Source organism: Thamnophis elegans, chromosome 16 (assembly GCF_009769535.1).
Source record: "Thamnophis elegans isolate rThaEle1 chromosome 16, rThaEle1.pri, whole genome shotgun sequence".
Classification (NCBI taxonomy): domain Eukaryota; kingdom Metazoa; phylum Chordata; class Lepidosauria; order Squamata; family Colubridae; genus Thamnophis; species Thamnophis elegans.
The window spans coordinates 30,098,206-30,121,281 of record NC_045556.1 but is presented as its reverse complement, the minus strand read 5'-3'; the positions used below and the strand labels follow the sequence as shown (position 1 = coordinate 30,121,281).

Below are 23,076 nucleotides of genomic sequence, written 5' to 3'. Positions count from 1 at the left end.
CCGAACCAGTAGCGGAAATCGCGAGTGGTCCTGCCCCACCTTTACGGCAACCCATTTAGGCCCTTTTTTTTTTTCACCCAAAGTGCATGCGTTCCCCTTTGCGAACCGGTAGGGAAGGTAAGTGAATACCCCTGACAGGGATGGTTCATTTCAGTATCCAGAAAGGGAAGGGAATACCCCAAAAACTGACATCACAATCCCTTTGTCCTCCCTTCTGCCCACCAAGAAAGTAGACACCCTCCGCATAACCAAAATGAGACATACCATCAGCTCCCAATCTGCATCATTAATAAGCACCAGGATTCCTGGGCGCCTACAGGGAAAACAGAGAAGCTGTTAAGAGAACAGGTTGTGGGTCTAGGAACCTGTTCGGCAGTGGCAGGATTTGTCTGGGAGCGCACTTAAACCACGTCCCGTGGCTGATTTATTTCCGCCCTCCCAAAAATTTCTCCCAAGGTTCAGCCAAGATCTATTTCCCGTACGTGAATTAAATTAGGGTTTTAAGAACTCCTGTTGTCCTGCCAGGCCTTTTAAAATGTTGCCGTATGCTGGAACTATGACCCTTCCTGCTTTTAATCCTCTTCAAGGGAGAACGACCCCTGCAATTTTCACAGCTTCCTCGCAGCATTTATTCTGCCCTCTCTAACCAAGTGACATCCATCAAGGAGATCCATCGTTAACGGCAAGCTGCAAATTTAGCCCGGCCTCCTTAGCTTCTTACGGGCTGTGACAGTCGCTTGCAAATCCGCTTCCAACAACTGAAGTTCGCATCCGTTAAGGATTAAAGCGGGGTGGTGTTTCCCCCCCCCTTGCGGGTTTTCGGATTCGCCCACCTTAAAAAGGTTTTTGGGGTGGTCTCGTTTGGAAGGTCCTTGGAGACTAGTGCCCATAGGCTGAATGCCAGACGGCCTTGAGGCCAAGCAACCCTGGTTAGCATCGGGATAGGCTGTGACTGATTGAGAGATATCTGTCCTAAAATGCTCCGAGGCAACACGTCATCACCGGCTTGGTACAATCCTGTTCATGCCTGTAATTTAAATCTGCCCTGCGGACTGAGCATGGATGCGGTGAAAGAAAAAAAAGCGAAGTATCAGCTAAGATCCCACAGAAAGCCTGTGGGATCGTGATCGACAGGAATCCCCCCCCCCCAATCTATCTTCGGCTTCCTAGCTATTGTATTTCCCAGGGGTTGGAAAGAACTGGCGCCCCAAGCTGCCCTCCCACACCGAATGGAGGGGATGACAGGACGAATGCTAACCAGGCCATCCTGGTCTCACTGCAGAGGGGAAATTTAGGAAGGGGTGGGAGGGGGAAGGACTTGAAAAGGGGGAGGATTTCCACAAAGGCTGCGTGAAGTCGACCGTCTCCGTTCTTCCAGGATGGTAATGGCGGGAGGCGGATGGCGTGGAGACACCCTCGAAAACGTCAGCTACGGGAGAGCGAGACGCTTCCACGGACAGGGGCAGTGTGGCGTGGAGGATTAGGAAGACAGGCCCAGCTGAGGGAGAGATCTTTGTTTCTCATCTTCACTCAGGACTGAACGCGGAGGGTTAAGCCTCTACAATCGGAGGGCGGCTGGCTGGGAAGAGCCAGAGAAAAAACACCGTATCGTCAAATAGACACCGAATTGATGCAACCCCATCCTACGACGGGCACTAGCCAGGTTTCATTTCAAAAGGGGAGCAAAATGGCCCAAAATTGGGCCTTGTGAGGGAATTTCCTAGAAGGCGTGCCCTCGTTTGCAAACGATAAAAGCTGTGAGCCTCTCTGCTCGTGTGTGTGTGTGTGTGTGTGTGTGTGTGTGTGTGTGTGTGTGTGGACTGTGTACTCACACTGAGTCTCCTTGCACAAATAATTCAGGCCTCTCTTTCAGGAGGTTCTCTTTGATCCATGTCAGCAAATGTCGAAGCTTCCCTAAAAAAAAAAGTGAATAAATAAATTTTAAAAAGACCTCGCTGGGAGCATATCGCAAGCCGCAAGCTTGGCTTTTCTTTCCCCCATTCCTTAATTCAGCAAAATCTTCCATTTCTCCGTTTAGGAAAAGCTCCTACTTCCCTTCCTCCTGCAGGGAGACGTGTGGGGCGATATTCCCCCTTCCCCCTTTTTCTTGTTTTTAGTATCAATTTAACCGACAAAAGGCCGAAAATTCTTTCAGGGGGACGATAACATTGGCTCGTTTCTTCCTGGGGAGATGAGAAGAGGGCTGAGGTGGGAGGTGCAGAGGGAATTAATTGGTTAATAGGATCTTTTAAAAAGAAAGCAGGCTGGTTAATACTTCATGTGGGGGTTTTTCCCCCTCCCCCCCAGTGTTTCTGCTCTTTGTCTTTTCCGCAGAGCTTAATAGTTCTTAAAAATCACCCATCTGGACTACTCCGGTGTCTGTTAAGGACACTGCATCAACCCCTCTGCGTAAAGTAGGTGTTAATACTTAACGCCATTAAAATAATAAACATTTAGCCCCGGGGCTCCTATAATTCAGCCCGCTCCATCTTCAAATTATCTTGAAATCCTACTGCCAAACCGCCCCCCCCCCCGCCCTTCTTACGATCAGACAGAAGCCTTTAATATAATACGTGTCCCTTTTATACCGCAGGACAGGATAGTAGGACAGTGATTCAGATCAGTGTCCCTTAACAAGTATCTTCTTGATTTTATTCACCTTGGGAGGGGGTGTTTCCCACCCCCCCACCCCAATCGTCAACAAAGGCGCTCCGTAGGTGTTTAGGAGAGAGTCCAGAGACTGAGGCAGTAAAGAAATAAAATACTCCCCCCCCCCTTCTTCCCCCTTCCAGAGAAAAATGTAATCGCTGCGTCATTCCCAGGCAGAGATTCAGTTTCTAACCGTGATGCCTTTGGAGGAAAGTTAAAGAAAGGCTACCCCCCCACCTCTAATACGAGGGGTCCTGCCTTTACGGGGATGAGGAGAGGATTGGAAGAAGAGGGGCTTCCCCCACCCCTCACACGCAGGGAGGTCATTAAAGCAATTGAGAAGTCAAACTTAGAACAGTTGGCGGAGCAGAAAGGAAGCCGAAAAGCAAGGCTTTACTCCGTGGGAGCCTCTGGAGCCATTCTCAGGACCTTGGGACATCACTGGGGACCCAGATTGTTGGGGGGGGGGGCGCAAAAGGCTGACTCTGCACACTGCTTAGAGAGGGCCGTAAAGCCCTGTGAAGCGGGATATAAATCTAAGTGCTATGGCTATCTATGCTGCTATCTCTTATCCTATTCTACTCCACTCCACTCCTCCCTCCCTCCCTCTCACTACCAACCTATCTACCTTTCACAATAGCACTTAAACTTATATACCGCTTCACAGTGCTTTCCAGGCCTCTCTAAGCAGTTTGTAAACTGCTTAGAGAGGGCTCTTGCCCTCAACAGCTTGGGTCCTCATTTCACCCACCTCAAAAGGGTGGAAGGCTGATTGTCAACTTTGAGTCTGGTGAGATTTGAATTGCTGAACTGCAGCTAGCAGTCAGCTGAAGTAGCCTACAGTATGGGACTCTAACCTTGGCTCACTTGCTCATTCTGTCTGTCTGTCTGTCTGTCTGTCTGTCTATCTATCTATCTATCTATCTATCTATCTATCATCTATCTATCTATCTATCTATCTATCTATCTATCTATCTATCTATCTATCTATCATCTATCTATCTATCTATCTATCAATCATCATCATCATCATCCAATATTTTCTGTGTTCTAGCTACTCCCTCTGTATCTCTCTCTCATCTATCTATCTAATATCTTCTATCTAATCTCTCTCTCATCTCACATTTTCTATCTGTCTTTTAACTACTCCCTCTGTATCTCTCTCTCTCATCTAATATCTATCTAATGTCCCTCTGTCTGACTGTCTCTATCTCTCTCCCTCTCATCCATCCATCTATCCATCCATCCATCCATCCATCCATCCATCCCTATCTATCATCTATCATCTATCTATCTATCTATCTATCTATCTATCATCTATCTATCTATCTATCTATCTATCTATCTATCTATCTATCTATCTATCTATCTATCTATCATCTATCTATCTATCTGCCAGGAGACGGGAACAAGTCAGAAATCAGGGTAGACCTGGGAGTAAGGCCACAGGTGGAAGGTGAATGGCCCCTCCCAGAGGAGATAAAAGAGGAGCGAAAGGGAAGTGGGCTTTTGCAGGAAACAATTCGTTTGTTCGGTCGTTAGATTCATTTCAGGAGTGTGAAGATCTGTCCGTGAATCTCAGAGACTCTGTATATAAAGTTTTTTTTCATTTTCATAACATATAATCACATGTATACTATTACATAGCCAACATAGCTGGGAATTGTAACCAGGTCTACATCTCAGCCAAAATTAGGCTGGGAGGGTGGGGAGAGGGGAAGTTAAAAGCACAATGACTATATATGTGTACTTTTTTGTTCTATTTTTTTTAAAGAGGAAGATATATGTTAAAATTAAATATCTATATTGAAAAGGAATTATAAATACCATCAACATAAAATGGAGCTTGCTCAGAAGCTGAAATACACCAAGTAAATGAGATGAAGAGTGTGGAAGGGAGGAGAGAGGTAAGGGAAGAAGAGAGGGATAGGAGAGAGGGCAGAGAGGGGAAGAGGAGGAGAGAAAGACGGAGTGGAAAGGGGAGAGAGGAGAAGGGGAGAGGAAGAGGAAGTAGAGAAGAGAAGGACGTCAGAGGGAAGAAAGGAGGTAGGGAGGAGGAGCAGAGAGGGAGAAGAAAGTGATGGATAAGGTACAAATATGGTGCATGGAGAGCAGAAGAGCCATTAATTGTTTTGGGGAGTTGATGGTAAGATGAATTGATGGAAACATTTAATACTACAATACGATGTTGGCTATGTAATAGAATCTCAGGGACTCTGAGCCCAGCCTTTCCTTGCACAGCCCCTCATTTAGAAAAATATTTACATGGCCGCTTTCCAAGCTAGATAAGGTCAGTGGTCATAAATACTCCTTTGAAAGACTGCTTGCCAGGCCTTAGCTGAGTGTGAATGAGAGGAATTCACATTTGTTTAATAAAAGGGATTGGGAGTAAAGCCACACCTCGGAGGTGATTGGCCCCTCCTATATGGAATAAAAGAAGAGCGAAAGGGGAGGGAGCTTTTACAGGAAACAATGTGTTCCTTCGGTCGTTTCAGGAGTGTGAAGATCTGTCCGTGAATCTCAGGGACACTGTGCCCAGCCTTTCCTTGCACAGCACCTCATTTAGAAAAATATTTACATGGCCGTTTTCCAAGCTAGATAAGGTCGGTGGTCGTAAATACTCCTTTCAAAGATTGTTTGCCAGGCTTTGGCTGAATGGGAATGAGAGGAATTCACCTTCGTTTAACAAAAGGGGTTTTGGGGGGAAGCCTTGGTCAGAACAGCTGTGTTTCACCTTGTCCACAACGCCCTGGGCACAAGGCGGAGGCCGGGAAGAAGACGTGAGATGTCCCACCAAGCCAGTCAACCAGGCATCGGGAGGGGGGGGGGGGCGTCAACGCTTCCATCAAGTCTTGAATGGGCTGCTCCGACGCTTCACTGAGGGAGGGGGGGTACGAGGACCCGGAGCCCTCCCCTAGGCCTTTCACCCCATCCCCCAGGAGAAGGGGGATCATTTATCACAGTGACCAGAGTCAAGCTTCAATTTGCTTCGAGGTCACTACCTCCGACCAATTGTCATCCCGTCGCCATGACAAAGCACGCCTGAACGAGGTAGCCCCTCTTTGGATTGATAGATGACTTATTCTTCACGTTTAAAAAACAATAACGAAGGTGGGGAGAGGAGGAGGAGGAGGGACGCACTCGGTCTGGGAGAAGCGAAATGTGGCATGGCTGAATGAAGAGGAGGGCAGAAGGACGGGCTCGGGGAAGGTCACAAGCTGAAATGAGGGAGCCTTGGGAGAGTCTTTCTCATTTGTATCGCCCCCTGCCATTCCCCCCCCCCGCTCCCAAAAACCTTAAATACATCATGCAGGGCTGGAGTGGGGCCGTAGGTAATGGGAAGAACCCACCCTAACGGATGTTTGATAGTGAGTTAGTCGGCATATAAATTTAACGCAGAAAACTTTAAGAAAACAACATCCATGGGGGGAGGAGGAGAAGAGGAGGAGGAGGAGAAAAAGAAGGAGAAAGGAGGAAGGAGGAGGAGGAGGAGGAGAAGAGGAGGGGGAGAAAGAGAAGAGGGGGAGAAGAAGAAAAAGAGAGAGGAGGAGAAGAGAAGGAGGCAGAGAAAGAGGAGGAAGAAGAAGAGGAGAAAAGGAAGAAGAGGAGGAGGGGGAGAAGAAGAGGAGGAGGAGGAGAGGAGGAGAAAAAAGTAGGAAGAACAAGAAGAGGAGGAGGAGGAGAAAGAGAGAGGAGGAAGGGAGAAGGAGAGAGGAGGAGAAGGAGGAATAAGAAGAGGAGAAAAGAAGAACAAGAAAAGGAAGAAGAGGAGAAAAATAAAAAGAAGAGGAGAAAAAGAGGAACAAGGACAAGAAGAGGAGGAGGTGAAGAAGAAGGGGAGAAAGAGAAAGAGAGGAGGAAGGAGGAAGAGGAGAAGGAGGAGGGAGAAAGAGGAAGAGGAGGAGAAAGAGGAGAAGAAGAGGTGGTGAAAAAGAAGGAAGAACAAGAAAAAGACGAGGAGGAGAAGAAGAGGAGGAGGAGGGGAGAAGGAGGAGAAAGAGCAAGAGGAGGAAGAGAGAAGGAGAAAAGGAGGGGAGGCCAGGTGGGTGTTTCACCTCAAGAGGTCACCTTCCCTGAGTACGCATCAAAAGGGACGAAAGAGAGCAAGAAAGCCATCCAGCCAGCCTCAGCTGCAGCCTGGTCTGGATTCAAATTCTCCCCGGAGAACAAAGTGAAATTTTGCTCCCTCGGCAAGCCAGCCAAGTTGAGCATCTGTTAACGTTTGTCCAGATATGCAAGCTATGGTAATTAGATGCAGCCCTCCGAGACCGGAGCGGGAGCAATTTCATATCGGCCTCTCCTTCCCTCCTCCTGCGCTCGCTCTCCCCACACCGGAAGCCTCGAGGGGGTCTCCAGAGCTCAGACACAGCAGCAAAAAACGCTCCGCACAATTCAAGTCAGGGATGCGAAGCCCAGGAGGTCTGGGAACCAAGGTCGACCCTGTGAACTGGATGGCTGCTCCTCTCAAAACTTCTATTTCCCATAACGGAAAATGGGAATAACGAATCCAGGATGTTTCTAGGGAGAGAGAAGACATCCTGATCTATCTTAGCCAACCTCTCCCCGCCTTTCCATCGTTAAAAAGCAAAACCCAACAAGCTTGAGGGACGTCTGTGCAAAAGAACCAGGAAGGGTGGGGTCCTTGGTACTCTCTGAGCTTGGGTGTTTTCTCCCACTAGCGCTGATGATGTAAGCTAGTTGGGTAATGAAACGTCTGCAAGAAAACCACAAGGCTCAGGGAACACCGAGGACCTCACAGTCCTCCTCCTCCTCCCTTTTCTCCTTCCTCCTCCTCTCTCCACAAACACCACTCCCTTCTAGCACTAATGATGTTCCCTAGTTGGGTCATGAAACGTCTACAAGAAAACCACCGAGTTCAGGAGGCATCAGGGGCCCCTCAGTTCCACTCTGAGCTACAAATGTTCTCAGAATCGGGAATGCTTTGGCTGGGGAAAGAAGAGACGGCAATCCAGCCGATTTAATCGAGGCTGATAAAACTTTTGAGTCAATTCATTCAAGAAAACTTAGTGTGTTGAGTAAGTTAAAAAAGACTCGATGCAGTTGCATAGATGAATCAAAGAATGTGTGTGTGGGTGTTTGTCTGTATGTTTAGATCTCTCTATATCTATCTACCTACCTACCTATCTACTGGTCTGTCTGTCTGTCTGTCTGTCTGTCTATCTATCTATCTATCTATCTATCTATCTATCTATCTATCTATCTATCTATCTATCTCTATCTATCCCTCTCTTTTATCTATTTCTATCTATATATCTCTATCTCCATCCATCCATCCATCCATTTCTATCTATCCCTATCTCTATCCATCTCTCTCTCTCTCTCCATCAATCTATTCATCGATCTACCTATCTATATCTATCTATCCCCCCACTCTCTCTTTCTATCTATATATCTCTAGCTCTCTCTCTCCATCCATCCATTGATTGAACTATCTCTATCTATCCCTCTATCTATTTCTATCCCTATCTCTCTCTCCATCCATCCATCCAAACATCCCTCTCTATCTCTCCACCCATCCATCTATTGATCGACCTATCTATATCTATTTATCACTCTCTCTATTCCTATCCCTATCTCCATCCATCCATCCATCCATCCATCCATCTATTGATTGATCTATCTATATCTATCCCTCCCTATTTCTATCTATCTATCATCTATCTATCTATCTATCTATCTATCTATCTATCTATCTATCTATCTATCTATCTATCTCCCTCTCTCTCTCCATCCATTATCTATATATTGATTGATCTACCTATCTATATCTCTGTCTCCCTCCCTCCCTATCCATCCATCCATCCATCCATCCATCCATCCATCCATCCATCCCTTTACCTACCTGATCGATCTATCTCTCTATCTCTTTCCCTCCCTCCATTGATCAATCTACTTATTTCTATCTATCCCTATCTTTATCTATCTCTCTACCTCTCTTTCTCTCTATCTCTCTCTCTCTATTCCCCCCCTCTCTTTCTCTATCTATCATCTATCTATCATCTATCTATCTATCTATCTATCTATCTATCTATCTATCTATCTATCAATCTATCTATTATCTATCTATTATCTATCTATCTATCTATCTATCTATCTATCTATCTATCTATCTATCTATCTATCTATCTATCTATCTCCATCTATCCATCTTCACCCCTTGAGCCTTGTCTTTAAAGAGAATCCTTTTCCCTAGAGGCATTAATGCAGCAATGTCTCTCCTGCTTCAGAGATCTAGCAGTGATGAGCGCCTTGAAAGAAGATTTAGGCTGATTAATCTAAGAGAGCAGTCGGTCAACGGAGCCCAGATTAAAGTCTCTCTTGATTTTTATCCAGTGGAGCAGGGCGGGAGGAAAGGGGGATGGGATTTTATGCTGTTCAGGAGAAGCCCCTGTAAAAACGCAATTCCGTCTCATCCCAGGTTTGCAAGGGGTCAAATTTAAACTCTGACCATCCCAGAGGTTTCTATCTCCCCCTTCCCCCCCCCCCGCTCTCTTTCACCCCTCCCCTCCGCCCCCATCTTCAAGAAAAGACAAACAGAGGGCCTTTAAGGCAAACAGCTCCAATCTCAAACTATTAGCCCCCTCCCCAATTTTTTTTAAAATCAGGACAATCTCACCCAGTTTCTCAGCCTCATCTGAAAGGGGAGAGAAAGGCAAGGGAGAAGACTGGTGAAAGAGGAAAGGGGTGGGGGGTGGGTGGGAGAGAGATTTACAAATGAATCAAGAATGGAGCAGTTTGTGGGATAAAGTTGGTGGGGATAAAGCAGCGGGGGGCCCTTTTTACAGATGTGTGGGGCAGGGGCGGCCCATTGTTTAATTAAGCAGAAAGTAGCTCTTTTCAAAAGCAATTTTGCACAGGACACACACACACAAACACAGACACCCCCCCCCCAGCTTCTGCAAACACAGCGCCTTGCAAGAGAGGGAGGGAGGGCTGCCAGAGGAGAAAAGAACAGCTGGCAGTGTGAACTGTGCAATGACTGCACAGTTTAAAGGTCTGCAGATGCACCTCCTTCCCTCCCCACACCGTCACCTTTTTACTGGGGTGCAGATTGGGGAGGGGGGGGGTCAAGGAAGAGGCTGGGGTGGTGGTGACAGAGGACTTTAATGGTTGGTTCCTTCTTTCTGCTTTGCATTCTCCAAACAGACGGCGAATCTGTTTTCTTTTTCCTCTCTTAAGAGATGAGAACCCCTAAAAGGAACTTCCCAAGTTTGGGGTGTGGGTCTTGTGTGTGTGGGTGTGTGGTTCCTCCGTCCCCACCCCCTCCTCTCTTTTCCTGGACTCTGCTCCCCTCTCTATGCGGGACACCTGCCTCTTTCATTCGATACACCTCTGCTTCTGGGCAACTCCAGCAGGGCAGCCCAGCTTACGAAAACCTGGCAGGAAAAGACTTGGGTTTAAAAAAGGAAAAAAAAAACTGGATTAAAAAAATAGATCACAAAAGGGCGCACATGATCTCATTCTCCGCCAGCTAACATGATACTTGACTGCCGCAAAACCAGGGTTTGCAACTCCCAGGCCTTTGCATGTTAAGGGGAAGGAGGAGGAGCGTCGGGGCCCAGGTTTCGTTCAGCCTGGGAAAGCCGGACGGTTCTGAATTCCAAGCCGAAAACAATCCGAAATAAATCCGTTTTCATTTTTGCCAGCAAAGGGGGGAAAGAGTGAAAACTATTCTCTAAATACGATGAGGAACAAATCTCTTTAGCTCAACTTTATTTCATCTCCCAAGGTTCCTCTGTGAAGAAGAAGAAAAAACCCCAAATATTCTCCCAGCAACTTCAAAATCATCTTCGGGCATCAGAGGAAGGTTTCTGTAGCATCTCAAGAATCCTTTGGGCATCTTAGAAACGTAGTATTTTTTTTAAAAAAATCATTTTACTTTGTGAGGGATTATCATTACGGACATGCAGCTCCTAAGGATGGTACCTCTTCTGACCTAGGCTTCACCAAGTCCTGACAAAACCCCTTTTTTATGAAGCGAAGGTAAATTCCTCTCATTCACATCCAGCAAAGTCCCAGCCAACAGCCTTTCAAGGGTGAATTGGCAGCCACAGACCTTATCAGGCTTGGAGAGCTGCCAGGCTGATATCATTCAAACGCCAAGCTGTAGCAGCAATTACTTGGCAAGGAGTCTCTGAAAGTCACGGACAAATCTTCACACTAATGAAGCGAACTAATGGTCTCCTGCAAACTCCACTCCCCTTTTGCTCCTCTTTATTCCCTACCATCCACCTGTGCCTTTACTCCCGAGTCGACCCTTGTTCCATAGCTGTTTCCTTCTCTTGGCAGCTGTGTATGCGCACATTGGGAACAGGCTCCAGCTGTTCTTCTGCCCCACTGATCTCCGACTCCGAAGGCAGCTGATAACTGTCAGACGGCCCTGGCCCCCTCTCTGCCTCCGACACTGAGCCTTCATCCCCAGACTCCAGCACTGGCCCATGTCCCTCCCCAACCTCCTCACTGTCCGAGTCTTCCACCAGCTCCACTGGCGGGCCACAACACTACCTTCCATGACGGTGTCTGGGCGGTCTCTAAAGATGGCTTTTGTGCTGCTTTTCCAAGAGGTTTGGCTTACGTTTATGTGTTAAGGCTGCCGAGAGAGGTTGTTATTTAAATAAAATAAGCACCTGCAAGGACTTGTTATCAGTCAGTCAATACTCACAAGGTTCAGACTGGTGGGGCAAATTCACCTGATGTTTTCGTACCCCATCAAACAGGAGTTCTGCTCCGCCTCTGAAATTCAAAGGAGGGAGGGGGAGAAGGAGAGAGAAACATTTTAAAGCTGTAAGTACAGGAGGAAAAAAATAATTGCATGTAGGGAGTCTAGAAAGCTGAAAGGAGAATTCACTGAGGCCCAGAATATTTTGGTCCTTTCCTAGGCCCTTTTGCAACGGCTTGGACTCGAAACCACGGCTGAGCATGCATGTTTAAAATCCCATTTTTCCTCCATTCCGCCTTTAAATAGTTTTGCTTGGGCGCCTCAGAGACAAGGATAATGGCCAGGTATGAAAATATTGTCAGTCCTATTTCAAATGTATTCCTTTAGCCAAGATTAACAGAAAGCAGGCATCCCCCAAAAGTGAGAGTAAGTTTCAAAGATGTCATTCCTTTTTCCTTTCCCTGCTTGGGCAGGGGGTTGGACTAGAAGACCTCCAAGGTCCCTTCCCACTCTTGTTATTCTTTGCACCCAAGCTTTTCGCTTCAACCTTTGCAAGAGACCCAGCTCAGGAATATGAAAACTTTTAAAAAGTGGAATATTCTCCGTATCTTTAAATCCAGGGATGCGAAGGAAGAGTTTTGGTTATACTTTTTTTTTTTCTGAGAACACAGCACTTCCTTTGTAAGGCTATGGTTTCTGGGTAGTTGCTCTCCTCGAAGAAAGCTGTTGGCCCTGTCTGATTTTTCTCCCTCCACCCCCTCCCTCCCTCCCCAAATTGTTATCTAAAAACTGAAAATAGCAATTATTAAATGTTGGAGGGAGCTAGAAATTCATGCCAAAGGCGCAGCTTGAGCAGTGGCTGCTGGCTTGCCGTGAAAACAAGCTCACACTTTGTGAGTTCCCACAGACAGTGAGATGGCTGATAAGGTCCTTTCTGTAGCATGCTAGCGGGGAGCAGCTCAGCTGCAACACTTACACATAGAGAGGCCATTTAGGCGTTTCCAGGAAAGGAAGGGAGCGGGCGAGAATGACTACACACAGGCCATTCTGGAGGGTAAGAAGGGTATCAGTGTCTCCAGGGGGACGATGCAGGTGGGTCTATCTCAAAAGGATTCCCTCTTCTCGGTCTTCCCTACCATCCTATGAGACTTAGGGCCTAAGGCATCTAGAGCAGCGGTCCCCAACCTTTCGGACCTCAGGGACTATTAAATTCATAATTTTAAATCCCGCGGACCACTAATAGGATCTGCCTAATGACCGGCTGGGTGGGCATGGCAAAGTGGTTGTGTGACTGGATGGGTGTGGCCAAGCCGATGTCACTCACGTCAAAACCTGGGGGAGTGGCAAGGCCAGGTGCCGGCGCCTGGAGGCTCAGCGGGCTGAGATGGTCAGCCAGTTCCAGGCCATGATGCAGTCCCACTGGAACGAGGCCCTCTGGCTCTTCGCCACCAGCGGAGCTTCCCTCCAGCCTTCTCCCAAAGCCCCCCACCAGGAGGCTGAAGCAGACCCCAAGTTGGAATTTCTGCCCCCCTCCGGCCCCCCAAAAAGACCCCAAAGGGGGAGACTCTCTGCAGCAACACAAGCGTTCATTGCGTGTATCCGTACCAGGGGCCGTAGTTTGAGGACCCCTGATTTAGTGCAATATAAACAATGCAAATAATTTTTCTGCGGACCACCAACATTTTCTCGCGGATCACCTGTCTAGAGCAGGGGTCCCCAACCCTGATCTGTGGACTGTCACCGATCCACAGAATGCAAGCTCAAACAGCAAAGCCCCATCCGTGGGATGCAGGCAGCACGCAAAACCTCTCCTTTCCTCCAGTCCACGGAAGAAAACCCTTTCTCCACAGAACCAATCCCTTTTGAGCACCACTGATTTAGAGTGCATTAGCCTGAGTTTAATATGAGACGAACATAGAAATGTCGGATTTCAACTCACACCAGACCTAGCTTGGCCCATAGGCAGGGATGATGGGACGTGTAGTTCCATAGTCCCCGGAGGATTGCTTTTACAAAAGGGGAATCCGATTAACCCTACCTTATGACCTTAGATCAAATTTAACACTAAGGTTACTCTTATCCAGAATTGCTTTAAAAAAATCCCATTCCACATTTATAAAGTATATATGTATTTCCAACATGCCTCTTTATACAATAATAATTTAAGATGTGCACAGTCCATATTTAATGAATTCTATACAGTAGAAGCAAAAGAAGCTGTATTGGCCAATTTGGGTGATTTAGAAAGAGCATTAATAAGAAAAATGGTACCAAAAGGCTAATCCTGATATATACTGGCCTGTTTTATATGAGATAATTCTATATTATCTCTATATCTCTATAATTCTATATCAGGGTTGACTCAGCCTTCCATCCTTCCGAGGTGGGTAAAATGAGGACCCAGATTGTTGGGGGCAATATGCTGACTCTCTGTAAACCGCTTAGAGAGGCCTGAAAGGCCTATGAAGCGGTATATAAGTCCACTGCTATTGCTATTGCTATTGCTATATTATGTGAAAGTCTGAAGGTCTAAATCTTTTAAATTAGGCATTCTTCTTTAAATGCGTATAATACTTCTCATTGCTGTCCATATATGTTTCAAATACATAAAATGCACATTGAATTTTTGTGCTTGTTGATGACTGCTATAAATTGCTGTTATTCTGAGAAAGCACTGCATCTCACAAAAACTCTTAGTCAAAAAATGTTTGATTCAATTCATTTGCAGTTTAACACAGTGGCTCTTTCTCTATTTAATATGAAGGACCCCCCCCTGTCTTCATAATGGAAAGATTGCTAAATACGAGTAGCAACTTTTTAAGCTTAGTTTTTTTTATAAAAAGTATATCTATATCTCAGAGAAAAGAATTTCCAATGTGGGTCAACTACATATTGGTAATATGCACTATAGTGTTGGAATTTCTATTATTATATAAAAACTTTTGAATGTTAAACCATATATAAAGGAGCCAATTATATGAGAATAATGAGAAAACATCACTCTGCATGTTCATATTTATTCTTTATGGCTACTTCAAATTCAAACGTCCTACTACTCATTTAAAAAACCCTGAATTTTGGGGGCATGGACTAACTCTCAAGACAGAAAGTAAATAAATACATATGATGGTCCATGTTTCTTAACAGTTTACCAGATTCTCCAAGACTGTAGGCAAAAATTCTTAGCTTATCAAACCTTCCAATAAAGACCGTAGAAAAATTTGACATTTCCAACCCACAGCCATTAAAATATATATATACCATTTGGCTCTGTTAACCTTGTCCTTGCTTTTTTTTTTTAAAGGCGTTTTATACATTATTTTATACAAAGCCTCTTTCCAAACTCAATTTAAATCTGAATGCAAATTAACCTCTCTTGCTCATTTTCCATTTTGCCTTCATCTTTAAAAGTTCTGTAGCTGGAAGGGAATCACTTCTCTAATGCCGAGGATGAAAAGTATAAAATGGCTTGCAATGGGAGGGCTGTGGGTGTTTTATTTTATTTTATTTTATTCTTTTATTTTATTTTATTTATTTTTGCCTGGGTGGGACGCAGGCGGAATAACCTTCATATCACAGATCCTCACCCGCCACCGGTCTTCTATATCTTATTGTTCGCCCCCAAAAGAAAGGCACCAAAAGGAAATGTCGGCTCATTATCCCTCACCCACCCACAAACAGGACCCCTTTCTGATATTCTGCAGGACTTGAAAGGAGGAAACCCCCCCACAAGATGCTTTAAATATGGGGGGGGGAAGGAACCCCCAGGAATATTGAGAGAACTAGAATTATTCCTGTAAATAAAAGAGCCGTAGTAACTCCATATTTAAACTGTATAACCTAACCATCTGTGAGACATTAAGATAAGGGGTTGTGTAAAAAACCTTTTTTTTGGGGGGGGAGGGGGAACAAGGTTATAAATTGATTAGTACATTAATACATACATTTATTTTATTGACTATACCTCTACGCTACAGTTCTATGGTGACTCAATAATAATAATAATAACTACAACAACAACAATTGTTATAACTTTATCACTTTTGAGTTTCACCCCCAATGAAAACGTTAGCCAGGCCTGTGGAGTTCTGGCTTGGCCTGGCTGGGGAGGATGGGAGGTGTAATCCAAGACAGTCAAGAGGCCTTGAAGAAGCCCAATTGTGGGGGAGGGGGGATTAAAGGGGGGTTATTTTATTTCAGGGGTCCCCCTCAACCCCCCCCTTTCCTGGGTAATAAGAGGCCCCTAACCTCACCCCCGCCCCTTTCCCAAGCCCCTCCCCCGCCCTCCAAGCCCCCCCCACAACCAAGCCCCCCCTTCTCAATCCCACGAGCGACCCCCCCAAAAAAATATTCCCTCCCCACCCCAGTTGTTTTCTCCCCCCACCTCCCAGTCCGGGGCTTCCCTCACCCGAACTCCAGCTGGAGAGACAAGGGCGCCGCCATCTTGTCTCCGGGAGCCACGCTGCCCATACCGGAAGCGCCCCTGCGCATCCGGGTTAAGGCGCTCGGTTGCCCGGCAACGCGGACGAGAACGCGTGGTGCGGGGGGGGGAAACCATAGAGAGGCTAAGGCGGCGCTCCGTCTCTATGATCGACTCTCTCTCTCTCTCTCTCTCTCTCTCTCTCTCTCTCCCCCTCTCCCTCTCCCCCCCCCGCCCTGGAGAGGTGGTGGATTGCAGCTCCCATGTTGCTGGGCAGGTTGTGGGTGCATGATGGGGGTTGTAGTCCAGCGCTTCTGGAAGGGAGAAGAGTTTAAGTTGGCCAATGTGGTTTTTTCCCCCTCTTGCAAGTGTTTAATGAGAAAAAGAGCAACTCACAATAACCCCGATGGTGTTAAACTGGGATTCACAATACACAAATCTTTGATAAATGTGGCTAAACAATTAAAAATGCAGCACTTTTCACCTTGGTGTATGTGGATTAAACTGATCTCCTGGTTTAGTTTCTGTATAGCCAAGGCTGGTGGCTCATTCTGGGTAAAAACCCAAGGAAGAGAAGGAGAGAGATGGAGCAGGGAAGGGAAGGAAGAAGAAAAAGGGAAGGAAGAAGAAAGAGGGAAGGAAGGAGCAGAAACGAAAGGGAGAAGAAAAAGGAGGAGAGGAAGAAAGGGAGCGAAGGAAGGAAGGAGGGGTGGGGAAAGGAAAGGAAGAAGAAAAAGGAGAAGGAAGGGAGGAGGGGAAAGAAGGGAAAGGGAAGGAAGGAGGGAGGGGAAAGGGAAGATAGAAGAAAAAGAATGAAAGAAAAGAAAGGGAAGAGGAAGGAAGGAGCGGAAACAAAAGGAAGAAGAAAAAGGAAAGGAAGAAAGGGAACAAAGGAGGGGTGGGGAAAAGAAAGGAAGAAGAAAAAGGAGAAGGAAGAGAGGAGGAGGAAAGGAAAGGGAGGAGAAGAAAGAAAGGGAAGGGAAGGAAGAAGAAAAAGAAGGGAAGGAAGAAGAAAGGCAAGGAAGGAGGGGAAAACAAAAGAAGAAAAAGGAAGAAAGGGAAGGAAGGAGGGGAGGGGAAGGAAAGGAAGAAAAAGGAGAAGGAAGAGGGAAGGAAAGGGAGGAGGAGAAAGAAGGGAAAGGAAGAAGAAAAAGGAGAAGGAAAGTGGAAAGAGGGAAGGAAGAAGGGGAAGGAGGAAAGGAAGAAGAAAAAGGAGAAGGAAGAGGGAAGGAAGGAAGGAGGGGAAAGGAAAGGGAGAAGGAGAAAGAAGGGAAAGGAAGGAAAAGGGGAAGGAAGGGGGGAAACGAACTGAAGAGAAAAGAAGAGGGGAAAAAGAAGGAAAGAAAAGGGAAGAAGAAGAAAAAGTGAAGCCCAGAGTGTTGACAAGGAAGCCCCCTCAGAAAACACCCAATTAATTTCCAATCAAGCCTTGGGCGGGGGGGGGGGGGGCGGGGGGCTCTGCCCACAGCTGCCAGGGCCCTTCACCCTGACAAGCCAGCCTGCCAAGCGCCATGGGGCAGGGGCGGGGGGGGGGGAGGGGGGCTCCAGAGTCCTTGCAGAAGCAACCATGACAATGGGGGTTTCCTGGCCCAGGGCAGGGGCGGGAGGGGGGGGTCGCTTTGTTTGCTTTCCCCAGCCTCAGTGGATCGGCACTCCCCTCTGCAGCCCAGAACAAGGGGTGAAGGGGGGGGGGAGAACCAGCCCAGCCGCTCCCCGCCCCCCCCCCCAGGAGAAAGGTCAGAGGGAGTGAAGCTTTCTTCTCCCCATTCATGTGGTAATGGGGTGTCACGCACAGATCAGGGAGGCTCGGAGCTGGGGTTAAACTGCCACTGAGAAAGAATGCAAGCTAAGAGACCCCTGTCTGTCACCCCTCTGGCTTGCTAAAAAACAAAAAACACCCAACCCCTTCCAGCTGCATTGGAGCTCCCTTGGCCTGGAAGGAAAGGAGACCGCACTGCACACACACACACACACACACACACACACACACACACACAGACACCAACACACACACACTGGCAGCGTCCTCAGAAAGCCGTCAAACAAAGGGCAGAGGGTGTTCAAACAATGCCAGACCCCTGCCTCAGCCTTCAATAGGCCCCTCTAAGCAGGCGTTTAACCTTTGGAGTCCCTGAAAATGATCTTCAAAAGACGTTGGCCTCCCTCATTATCCGTCTCCGCAAAAGGCCATTTGGCTGGCTGTGAAGAACGCCCGAGGAAAACACACCCCAGCGGCTCAAAAGCCGCCTTCCCGATCTGAGGTTGCGTCTTGGCACCGCGAGCACTGGGAAATAACGAGGGTGTCAGGCCTGCAGCCATCTTTTCTTGGGGGGGCTCTTTGGCCTGCCGCACTTTCTAATACCCTACTAGGCATTTTCTAGAGTGGGAAAATGGGATTATACAGAGTTAGATGATATGTAGCCATAACAACATTCTTTCTAGAAAGCCAAGGTCATCCTTTGTCTCTGCACCTGACCGGAACTGGATGGGTGGAAGCTGCCAGCATGGCAGTGGGGGATTGGACCATGTGATGGACTTGTGGGTGTGGGGGGCAAGATCTTGAACTTTCAATTGGGTGGGGAGAACCAGGAAGCTTTCAGATTCGGGTTTCCCCAGATGTGCCAACGTGGCTCTCTTAATAAATTGGAACTTTGAGGAATCCTTTGCCTCGGACTCTTGATTTACTTTTGGATGCTATTTGGAATCCCGGTAGAGGGAGAATTCAAGCATTTTAGGGGTTCCCATTCCCCCCAAAACCAAAGCATCTATCAAAAAATCCTGATGGTGAGAAAAATTAACAACTGGGACGGCTTCCCTCCAGTTGTGAGTGCTCCATCAACTGAAGGTTTTGAAGAAGAGACTTTGTCTGAAATGGTGTGGGGTTGGACTAGAAGACCTCCAAGGTCCCTTCCAACTCTTTATTCTGTTGTTCTGTTTATTTTCAAAGATTCCAGAGCTGGTTGGAAAAGGCCAGAGACTTCATTAATGATCTTCCGAGGCAAAGAAGAGCAACAAAGATGATTAAGGGACTGGAGGCTAAAATAAATGAAGGATTGGCTGCAGGGATTGGGTATGTCCAGTCTAGGGAAAAGAAGGACATGATAGCAGTTTTCCAATGTTTGAGGGCCTGCGAGAAAGAAGAGAGGGGTCAACCTGTTCTCCAAAGCACCCGGAGGCAGGACAAGAAGCAACGGGTGGAAACTCATCAAAGAGAAGCATCCTGGAATTGAGGAAAAATTCCCTTTCAGTGAGACCAATGAATCAGTGGGATGGCTTGCCTTCAGAAGCTGTGGGTGCTCCATCAACTGGAGTTTTTTAAAGAAGAGACTGGTCCAGAATGGTATAAGGTTGAGAAGGGTGTTGGATTAGAAGACCTCCAAGGTCCCTTCTGTTGTGGTCCACCAGTGGTCAGCAGAACTGGCAGCAGATTCGGACAGTGAGGAGGTTGGGGGGGAACATGGGCCAGTCCTGGAGTCTGGGGAAGGCTCTGATGAGGGCTCTGGGTCTGAGGCAGAGAGGGGGCCAGGGCCGTCTCACAGTTATCAGCTGCCTTCGGAGTCAGACGTCAGTGAGGCAGAAGAACAGCTGGAGCCTGTTCCCAGTGTGCACATGTGCAGTTGCCAGACGAAGGGAACAGTTAAAGAACAGGGGTCGACTTTGGAGTAAGGCCACAGGTGGACGATGAAGAGGAAATAAAAGAGGAGCGGAAGGGGAGTGGAGTTTGCAGGAGACCATTAGTTCGCTTAATTGGTTCGTGACTCTCCGAGACTCCTTGCCGAGTTTTACAGATCTCGGCCTGGCAGCTCTCCAAGCCAGATAAGGTCTGTGACCGTAAATCCTCCCTCCAGACTTTGCTGGAGGTGAAGGAGCAGAATTCACACTCAATTAATAAAAGGGTTTTTCTTCAGGACCAGGAGTTTGCTTCATGCTCTCGGGAAGCCTCGGTCAGAACATCTCCCGGCTCTGTTATTCTGCATTCTGTAGGGCTACAATTCTTTTTTTCCTTTGCAAGATGCCACTGCGAGCTCGGTTGGTTCCTTCCTTGGTGCAAATGCTCAATTTTTCCTTTTTAGGATGATGTCAGACCATCTCTAAGCGAACTGCAGGCAGGGAGGCCCACGGGAGTTCTCCCAGTACATCTCAATCAGGGTGGGATGAGCTTGTGCCCGCCTGGGCGTCAGAAACGGGAGCATCCCTCTGTCCTTTCACCCTTCCAGAACTGCCCGTCCCGATTTATTCGCAGCTTCGGGAGCTGCGTTGAGCCAAGGCCACGATCCGCAACCGAGGTAAAACAGCACGAGACCCATCACAGAAGGAAGCGCTCGTGTTTATTAGACATTATCAGCCGGTGGAACGTTTCCCCACCCCTCTCAATTCTTCTGCAGATGCCCCAAATATTTTCAGCTCCAGGTTGTAATCCACACACCAAAAGGAGATAGACACACTCAAAACACAGGAAATAAAAGTGGGGGGGGGGGGAGGAATTGTGCAGCAATGCATAGACATCAAGATCATGGAAAGTACATCTAAACGCCAGTTTGCCCCCCCTGCAAAATTGTCCCCCCCCAAAAAAGCTGGGATAAATTGCAAGCGGGGCTCCTCTCAATAGTTGGGGGGGGGATTTAACCCTTGAAGGACCCCCTTGGAGCAGTGCCAGCGAAAGCAGAATCAAAATCTTATTTTATTGGACAGGAAGATGCCACGGGATCTGCCGTTCCTTCCATGCAGAACAGAATGAAGATAAGTCTTGGAGGGGGGGGGAGGTTGCAAGTGTCTCTTTTCCAGACACCTCCCTCCTTAGCCCCCCTCCCCTCGTTCCCTGAGTCGGTGCTGCACCAGCACCCATTAAAAAAAACAAGATTGATGTAGAAAGACCAATCAGGATCGTTGGCCCAAAGCCAGGCCCTCCAAAATCATTATTGCTTGGGGTTTATTTTTTTGGGGGGGAGGGGGAGTGAGTGAGTTTGGAAATGACCCACGGTATCTTCAAAAAAGGGAGGGGGGGTTTCCCTGTGCATTGCCCAGCCCGCAAAGCTATCCTCATCATCCTTTCAAACCTCCCATCCTGTGCTAAGCATTGTGGGAAAAGGAAATTCAGTTGATAGGATGCTTTGAAAGAAGCTGGGGAAGGATCTGCACACCGGAAACAAATTCCTTGCGTGTCTAATCACACTTGGCCAAGAAATAAGTCTTATCCTATTCTATTTGCAAGGTTCCTGCTGACCGAATACACACATTTCAAGCAGTAAGATGGTGTTAACACCCCATTCTGGAAACAGAATGCTGCCTGCATTAAAAACAAAACAAAACTATAGAATCCAGTTTGGCCAGTATAATTCTCTCCGTTCCTGAAGCTGAGCGCATTGCAAAACATCAGGAGGGGTGCCTGTTTAGTGTCGGTTTCTCAGGGATTCCACTAGACACCCTGGGGTTGTTTCCTAGCGCATCGGAAATCTGTGGAGCGTGCTGTTCTCTGTCCATTTGCTGAGGCTCGGAGTCTCCCTCGTGTGAGCAAGAGAGAGATCTCATCACATTAAAAAAGAAATAATAATAATACGGCAGGATCCTATTCCAAAAGCTACCGGTCTCAAAAAGTTTTTGGAAATATCCGGTGGAATATAAGAACTTCCAGCTTGAGTTTTTATGGCATCCAAGGGGTGGGGTGGGGAAGCTAATTTGAGCAGGTTGTTTGAGAGCACTACGGATGATCAGATCATGGATTTCAAACTTCTGAAAACCAGCCAGGTCTAAATGCCCTCTAGGGACATTTCAAACGGGCAGGCAAGCAAATGCTCAGGGCACGATTAGCCTGTCACTGCATTTCGCTCCTGTTTTTTTTTTAAATTTCCTTTTTTTTTTTAAAGCCCTTTTGGTCCAAAAGAATAGAATAAACCTGGGGTGTGCGTTAGAAACAATCGAAAAGCCAACCGGATTTATGTATGCAGTTTTGGGTGTATTGCAGTGTTTCTCAACCTTGGCGACTTTAAGTCCTGTGGACTTCAACTCCCAGAATCCCCCAGCCAGCATAGCTCTGGGAGTTGAAGTCCATAGGACTTAAAGTCGCCAAGGTTGAGAAACACTGGTGTATTGCATTAGTAGGCTGGGGGTGGGGGGGAAGCAATGTTTTCTGTTTGCTCTTTCAGCGAGACTCACCCCCGCACCCCCCCAAGTGTTCGAAGGTCTGACTTTGGAAGGCAAAATCCCACCACCATTTCGGAAAACACCTCCCCGAGTTGATTAAAAGATAGATAAAGCAAGTCCAAAATAATAATAATTATGATGATCCTGAAAAAAAGCCGAGTTGGGGTAGAATAAGCACCTTCCTCGTTCAGGCTGGCTCTTTTGTGCTTTGCAAATAGCAACCCGTAAAAAAAAAAAAAAAAAAAAATTAAAAATAGAGTTTAAACTGCCCTTTAAAATAAATATAATGACTGATCAGCAGAGAAAGACAGTGCAATGTTGCCCCTTGGTGGTCATTCCCAACACTGCAGCTGTTGGTGGTTTACCCCAACCACCGTCCTCCTTAAACAGGGAGGGTGGTGATGAGCTTTGGAGTCCCAGCTAAGGGACAAAGAAAGAGAGTCCTTGCGAGATCCACTAGAGATCCACCCTTCCCCAACAGGAGAAAAGAAAGCAGTAGGATCATCTGTGCTTTGGTAAAGCCAGCGCTACGTAAAATTATCCACGCTGCTGGAAATCACACGATTAAAAAAAAAAATGAATGAATTTTTGCAGTGGCTTTTTCGGGAAACACTAATGGTGATTTCGACTTGGCTGTTTCCAGTTTTCCAACCCCATCGTAATCCCAGTCCTCGGACCAAAGGATGGGATGAGTTTTCGAGGAGGCGGGGAAAATGTCCTTTTGATTTCATACAGGCATCCCCTTTTTTTACAATTTGATCTGTCCCGACTGGATCTTTCCGAAGGCTTCTTCCTCCAATGGCTTATAGCGGCATTCGCGAGGGTCCAAGTAGAATAATTTATCTTTTACCACCGTAGGATCATATCCTTCTTTCCGCAGATCGACTTTCTGGAACTTGAAAGTGCCTAAGAGGAAAACGGCAGGGGAGGGAGGAGGGGGGGGGGGAAAAGGAGCCACAGACATATTAAGGGATATCGTCCTTTTGGTAAGTTTCTCTCTGTTTTTGGCCATGCAGAGAAACTAAAGTGAATAATCTTTCCCCTGATCATGGTATTATTTTTTTAAAGGAAATTTTGTGGCCCACCAGTGGAGCTGGGCCAGTTCTGGAGTCTGGGGAAGGCTCGGATGAGGGCTCTGTGTCGGAGGCAGGGAGGGGGCCAGGGCTGTCCGACGGTTATCAGCTGC

The 23,076-nt window shown here is 47.1% G+C and overlaps 2 protein-coding genes across 7 annotated transcripts in view; both read right to left on the bottom strand.

The window, feature by feature from the left end:
• Positions 1-36: 36 nt before the first annotated feature.
• Positions 37-15,811, bottom strand: URM1 (ubiquitin related modifier 1). 3 transcript variants are annotated; one of them, XM_032232479.1, is made up of 4 exons: positions 15,738-15,811; positions 11,333-11,403; positions 1,833-1,914; positions 37-313 (listed from the first exon to the last, which is right to left on the bottom strand). In XM_032232479.1, the coding sequence occupies exons 1-4, from the start codon at positions 15,797-15,799 to the stop codon at positions 151-153; spliced, it is 378 nt and encodes a 125-aa protein (XP_032088370.1). In that variant the 5' UTR covers positions 15,800-15,811; the 3' UTR covers positions 37-150. The 3 variants fall into 3 exon arrangements, with proteins under 3 accessions (XP_032088370.1, XP_032088371.1, XP_032088372.1); XM_032232480.1 differs by lacking the exon at positions 37-313 and adding an exon at positions 320-1,579; XM_032232481.1 differs by lacking the exon at positions 37-313 and having other exon boundaries at positions 1,829-1,914.
• A 6,070-nt stretch (positions 15,812-21,881) lies between these two features.
• Positions 21,882-23,076, bottom strand: part of SLC27A4 (solute carrier family 27 member 4) — a 28,923-nt gene continuing 27,728 nt past the window's right edge. For all 4 annotated transcript variants that reach the window (XM_032232574.1, XM_032232572.1, XM_032232573.1 and 1 more), the window contains one exon: positions 21,882-22,796. In XM_032232574.1, coding sequence (XP_032088465.1) covers positions 22,639-22,796 — 158 coding nt within the window. In that variant the 3' untranslated portion in view covers positions 21,882-22,638. The remainder of the gene's footprint in view (positions 22,797-23,076) is intronic.

Bases quoted from the DNA above. Each gene is read 5' to 3' on its own strand.
- URM1 (XM_032232479.1), bottom strand. From the start codon at position 15,799: ATGGGCAGCGTGGCTCCCGGAGACAAGATGGCGGCGCCCTTGTCTCTC. The intron at 11,404-15,737 runs GTGAGGGAAGCC...TTTGAATTTCAG, and splicing joins TCTCTCCAGCTGGAGTTCGG to AGGCGGAGCAGAACTCCTGT. The intron at 314-1,832 runs GTGAGTACACAG...TTTTCCCTGTAG, and splicing joins TTTGTGCAAGGAGACTCAGT to GCGCCCAGGAATCCTGGTGC.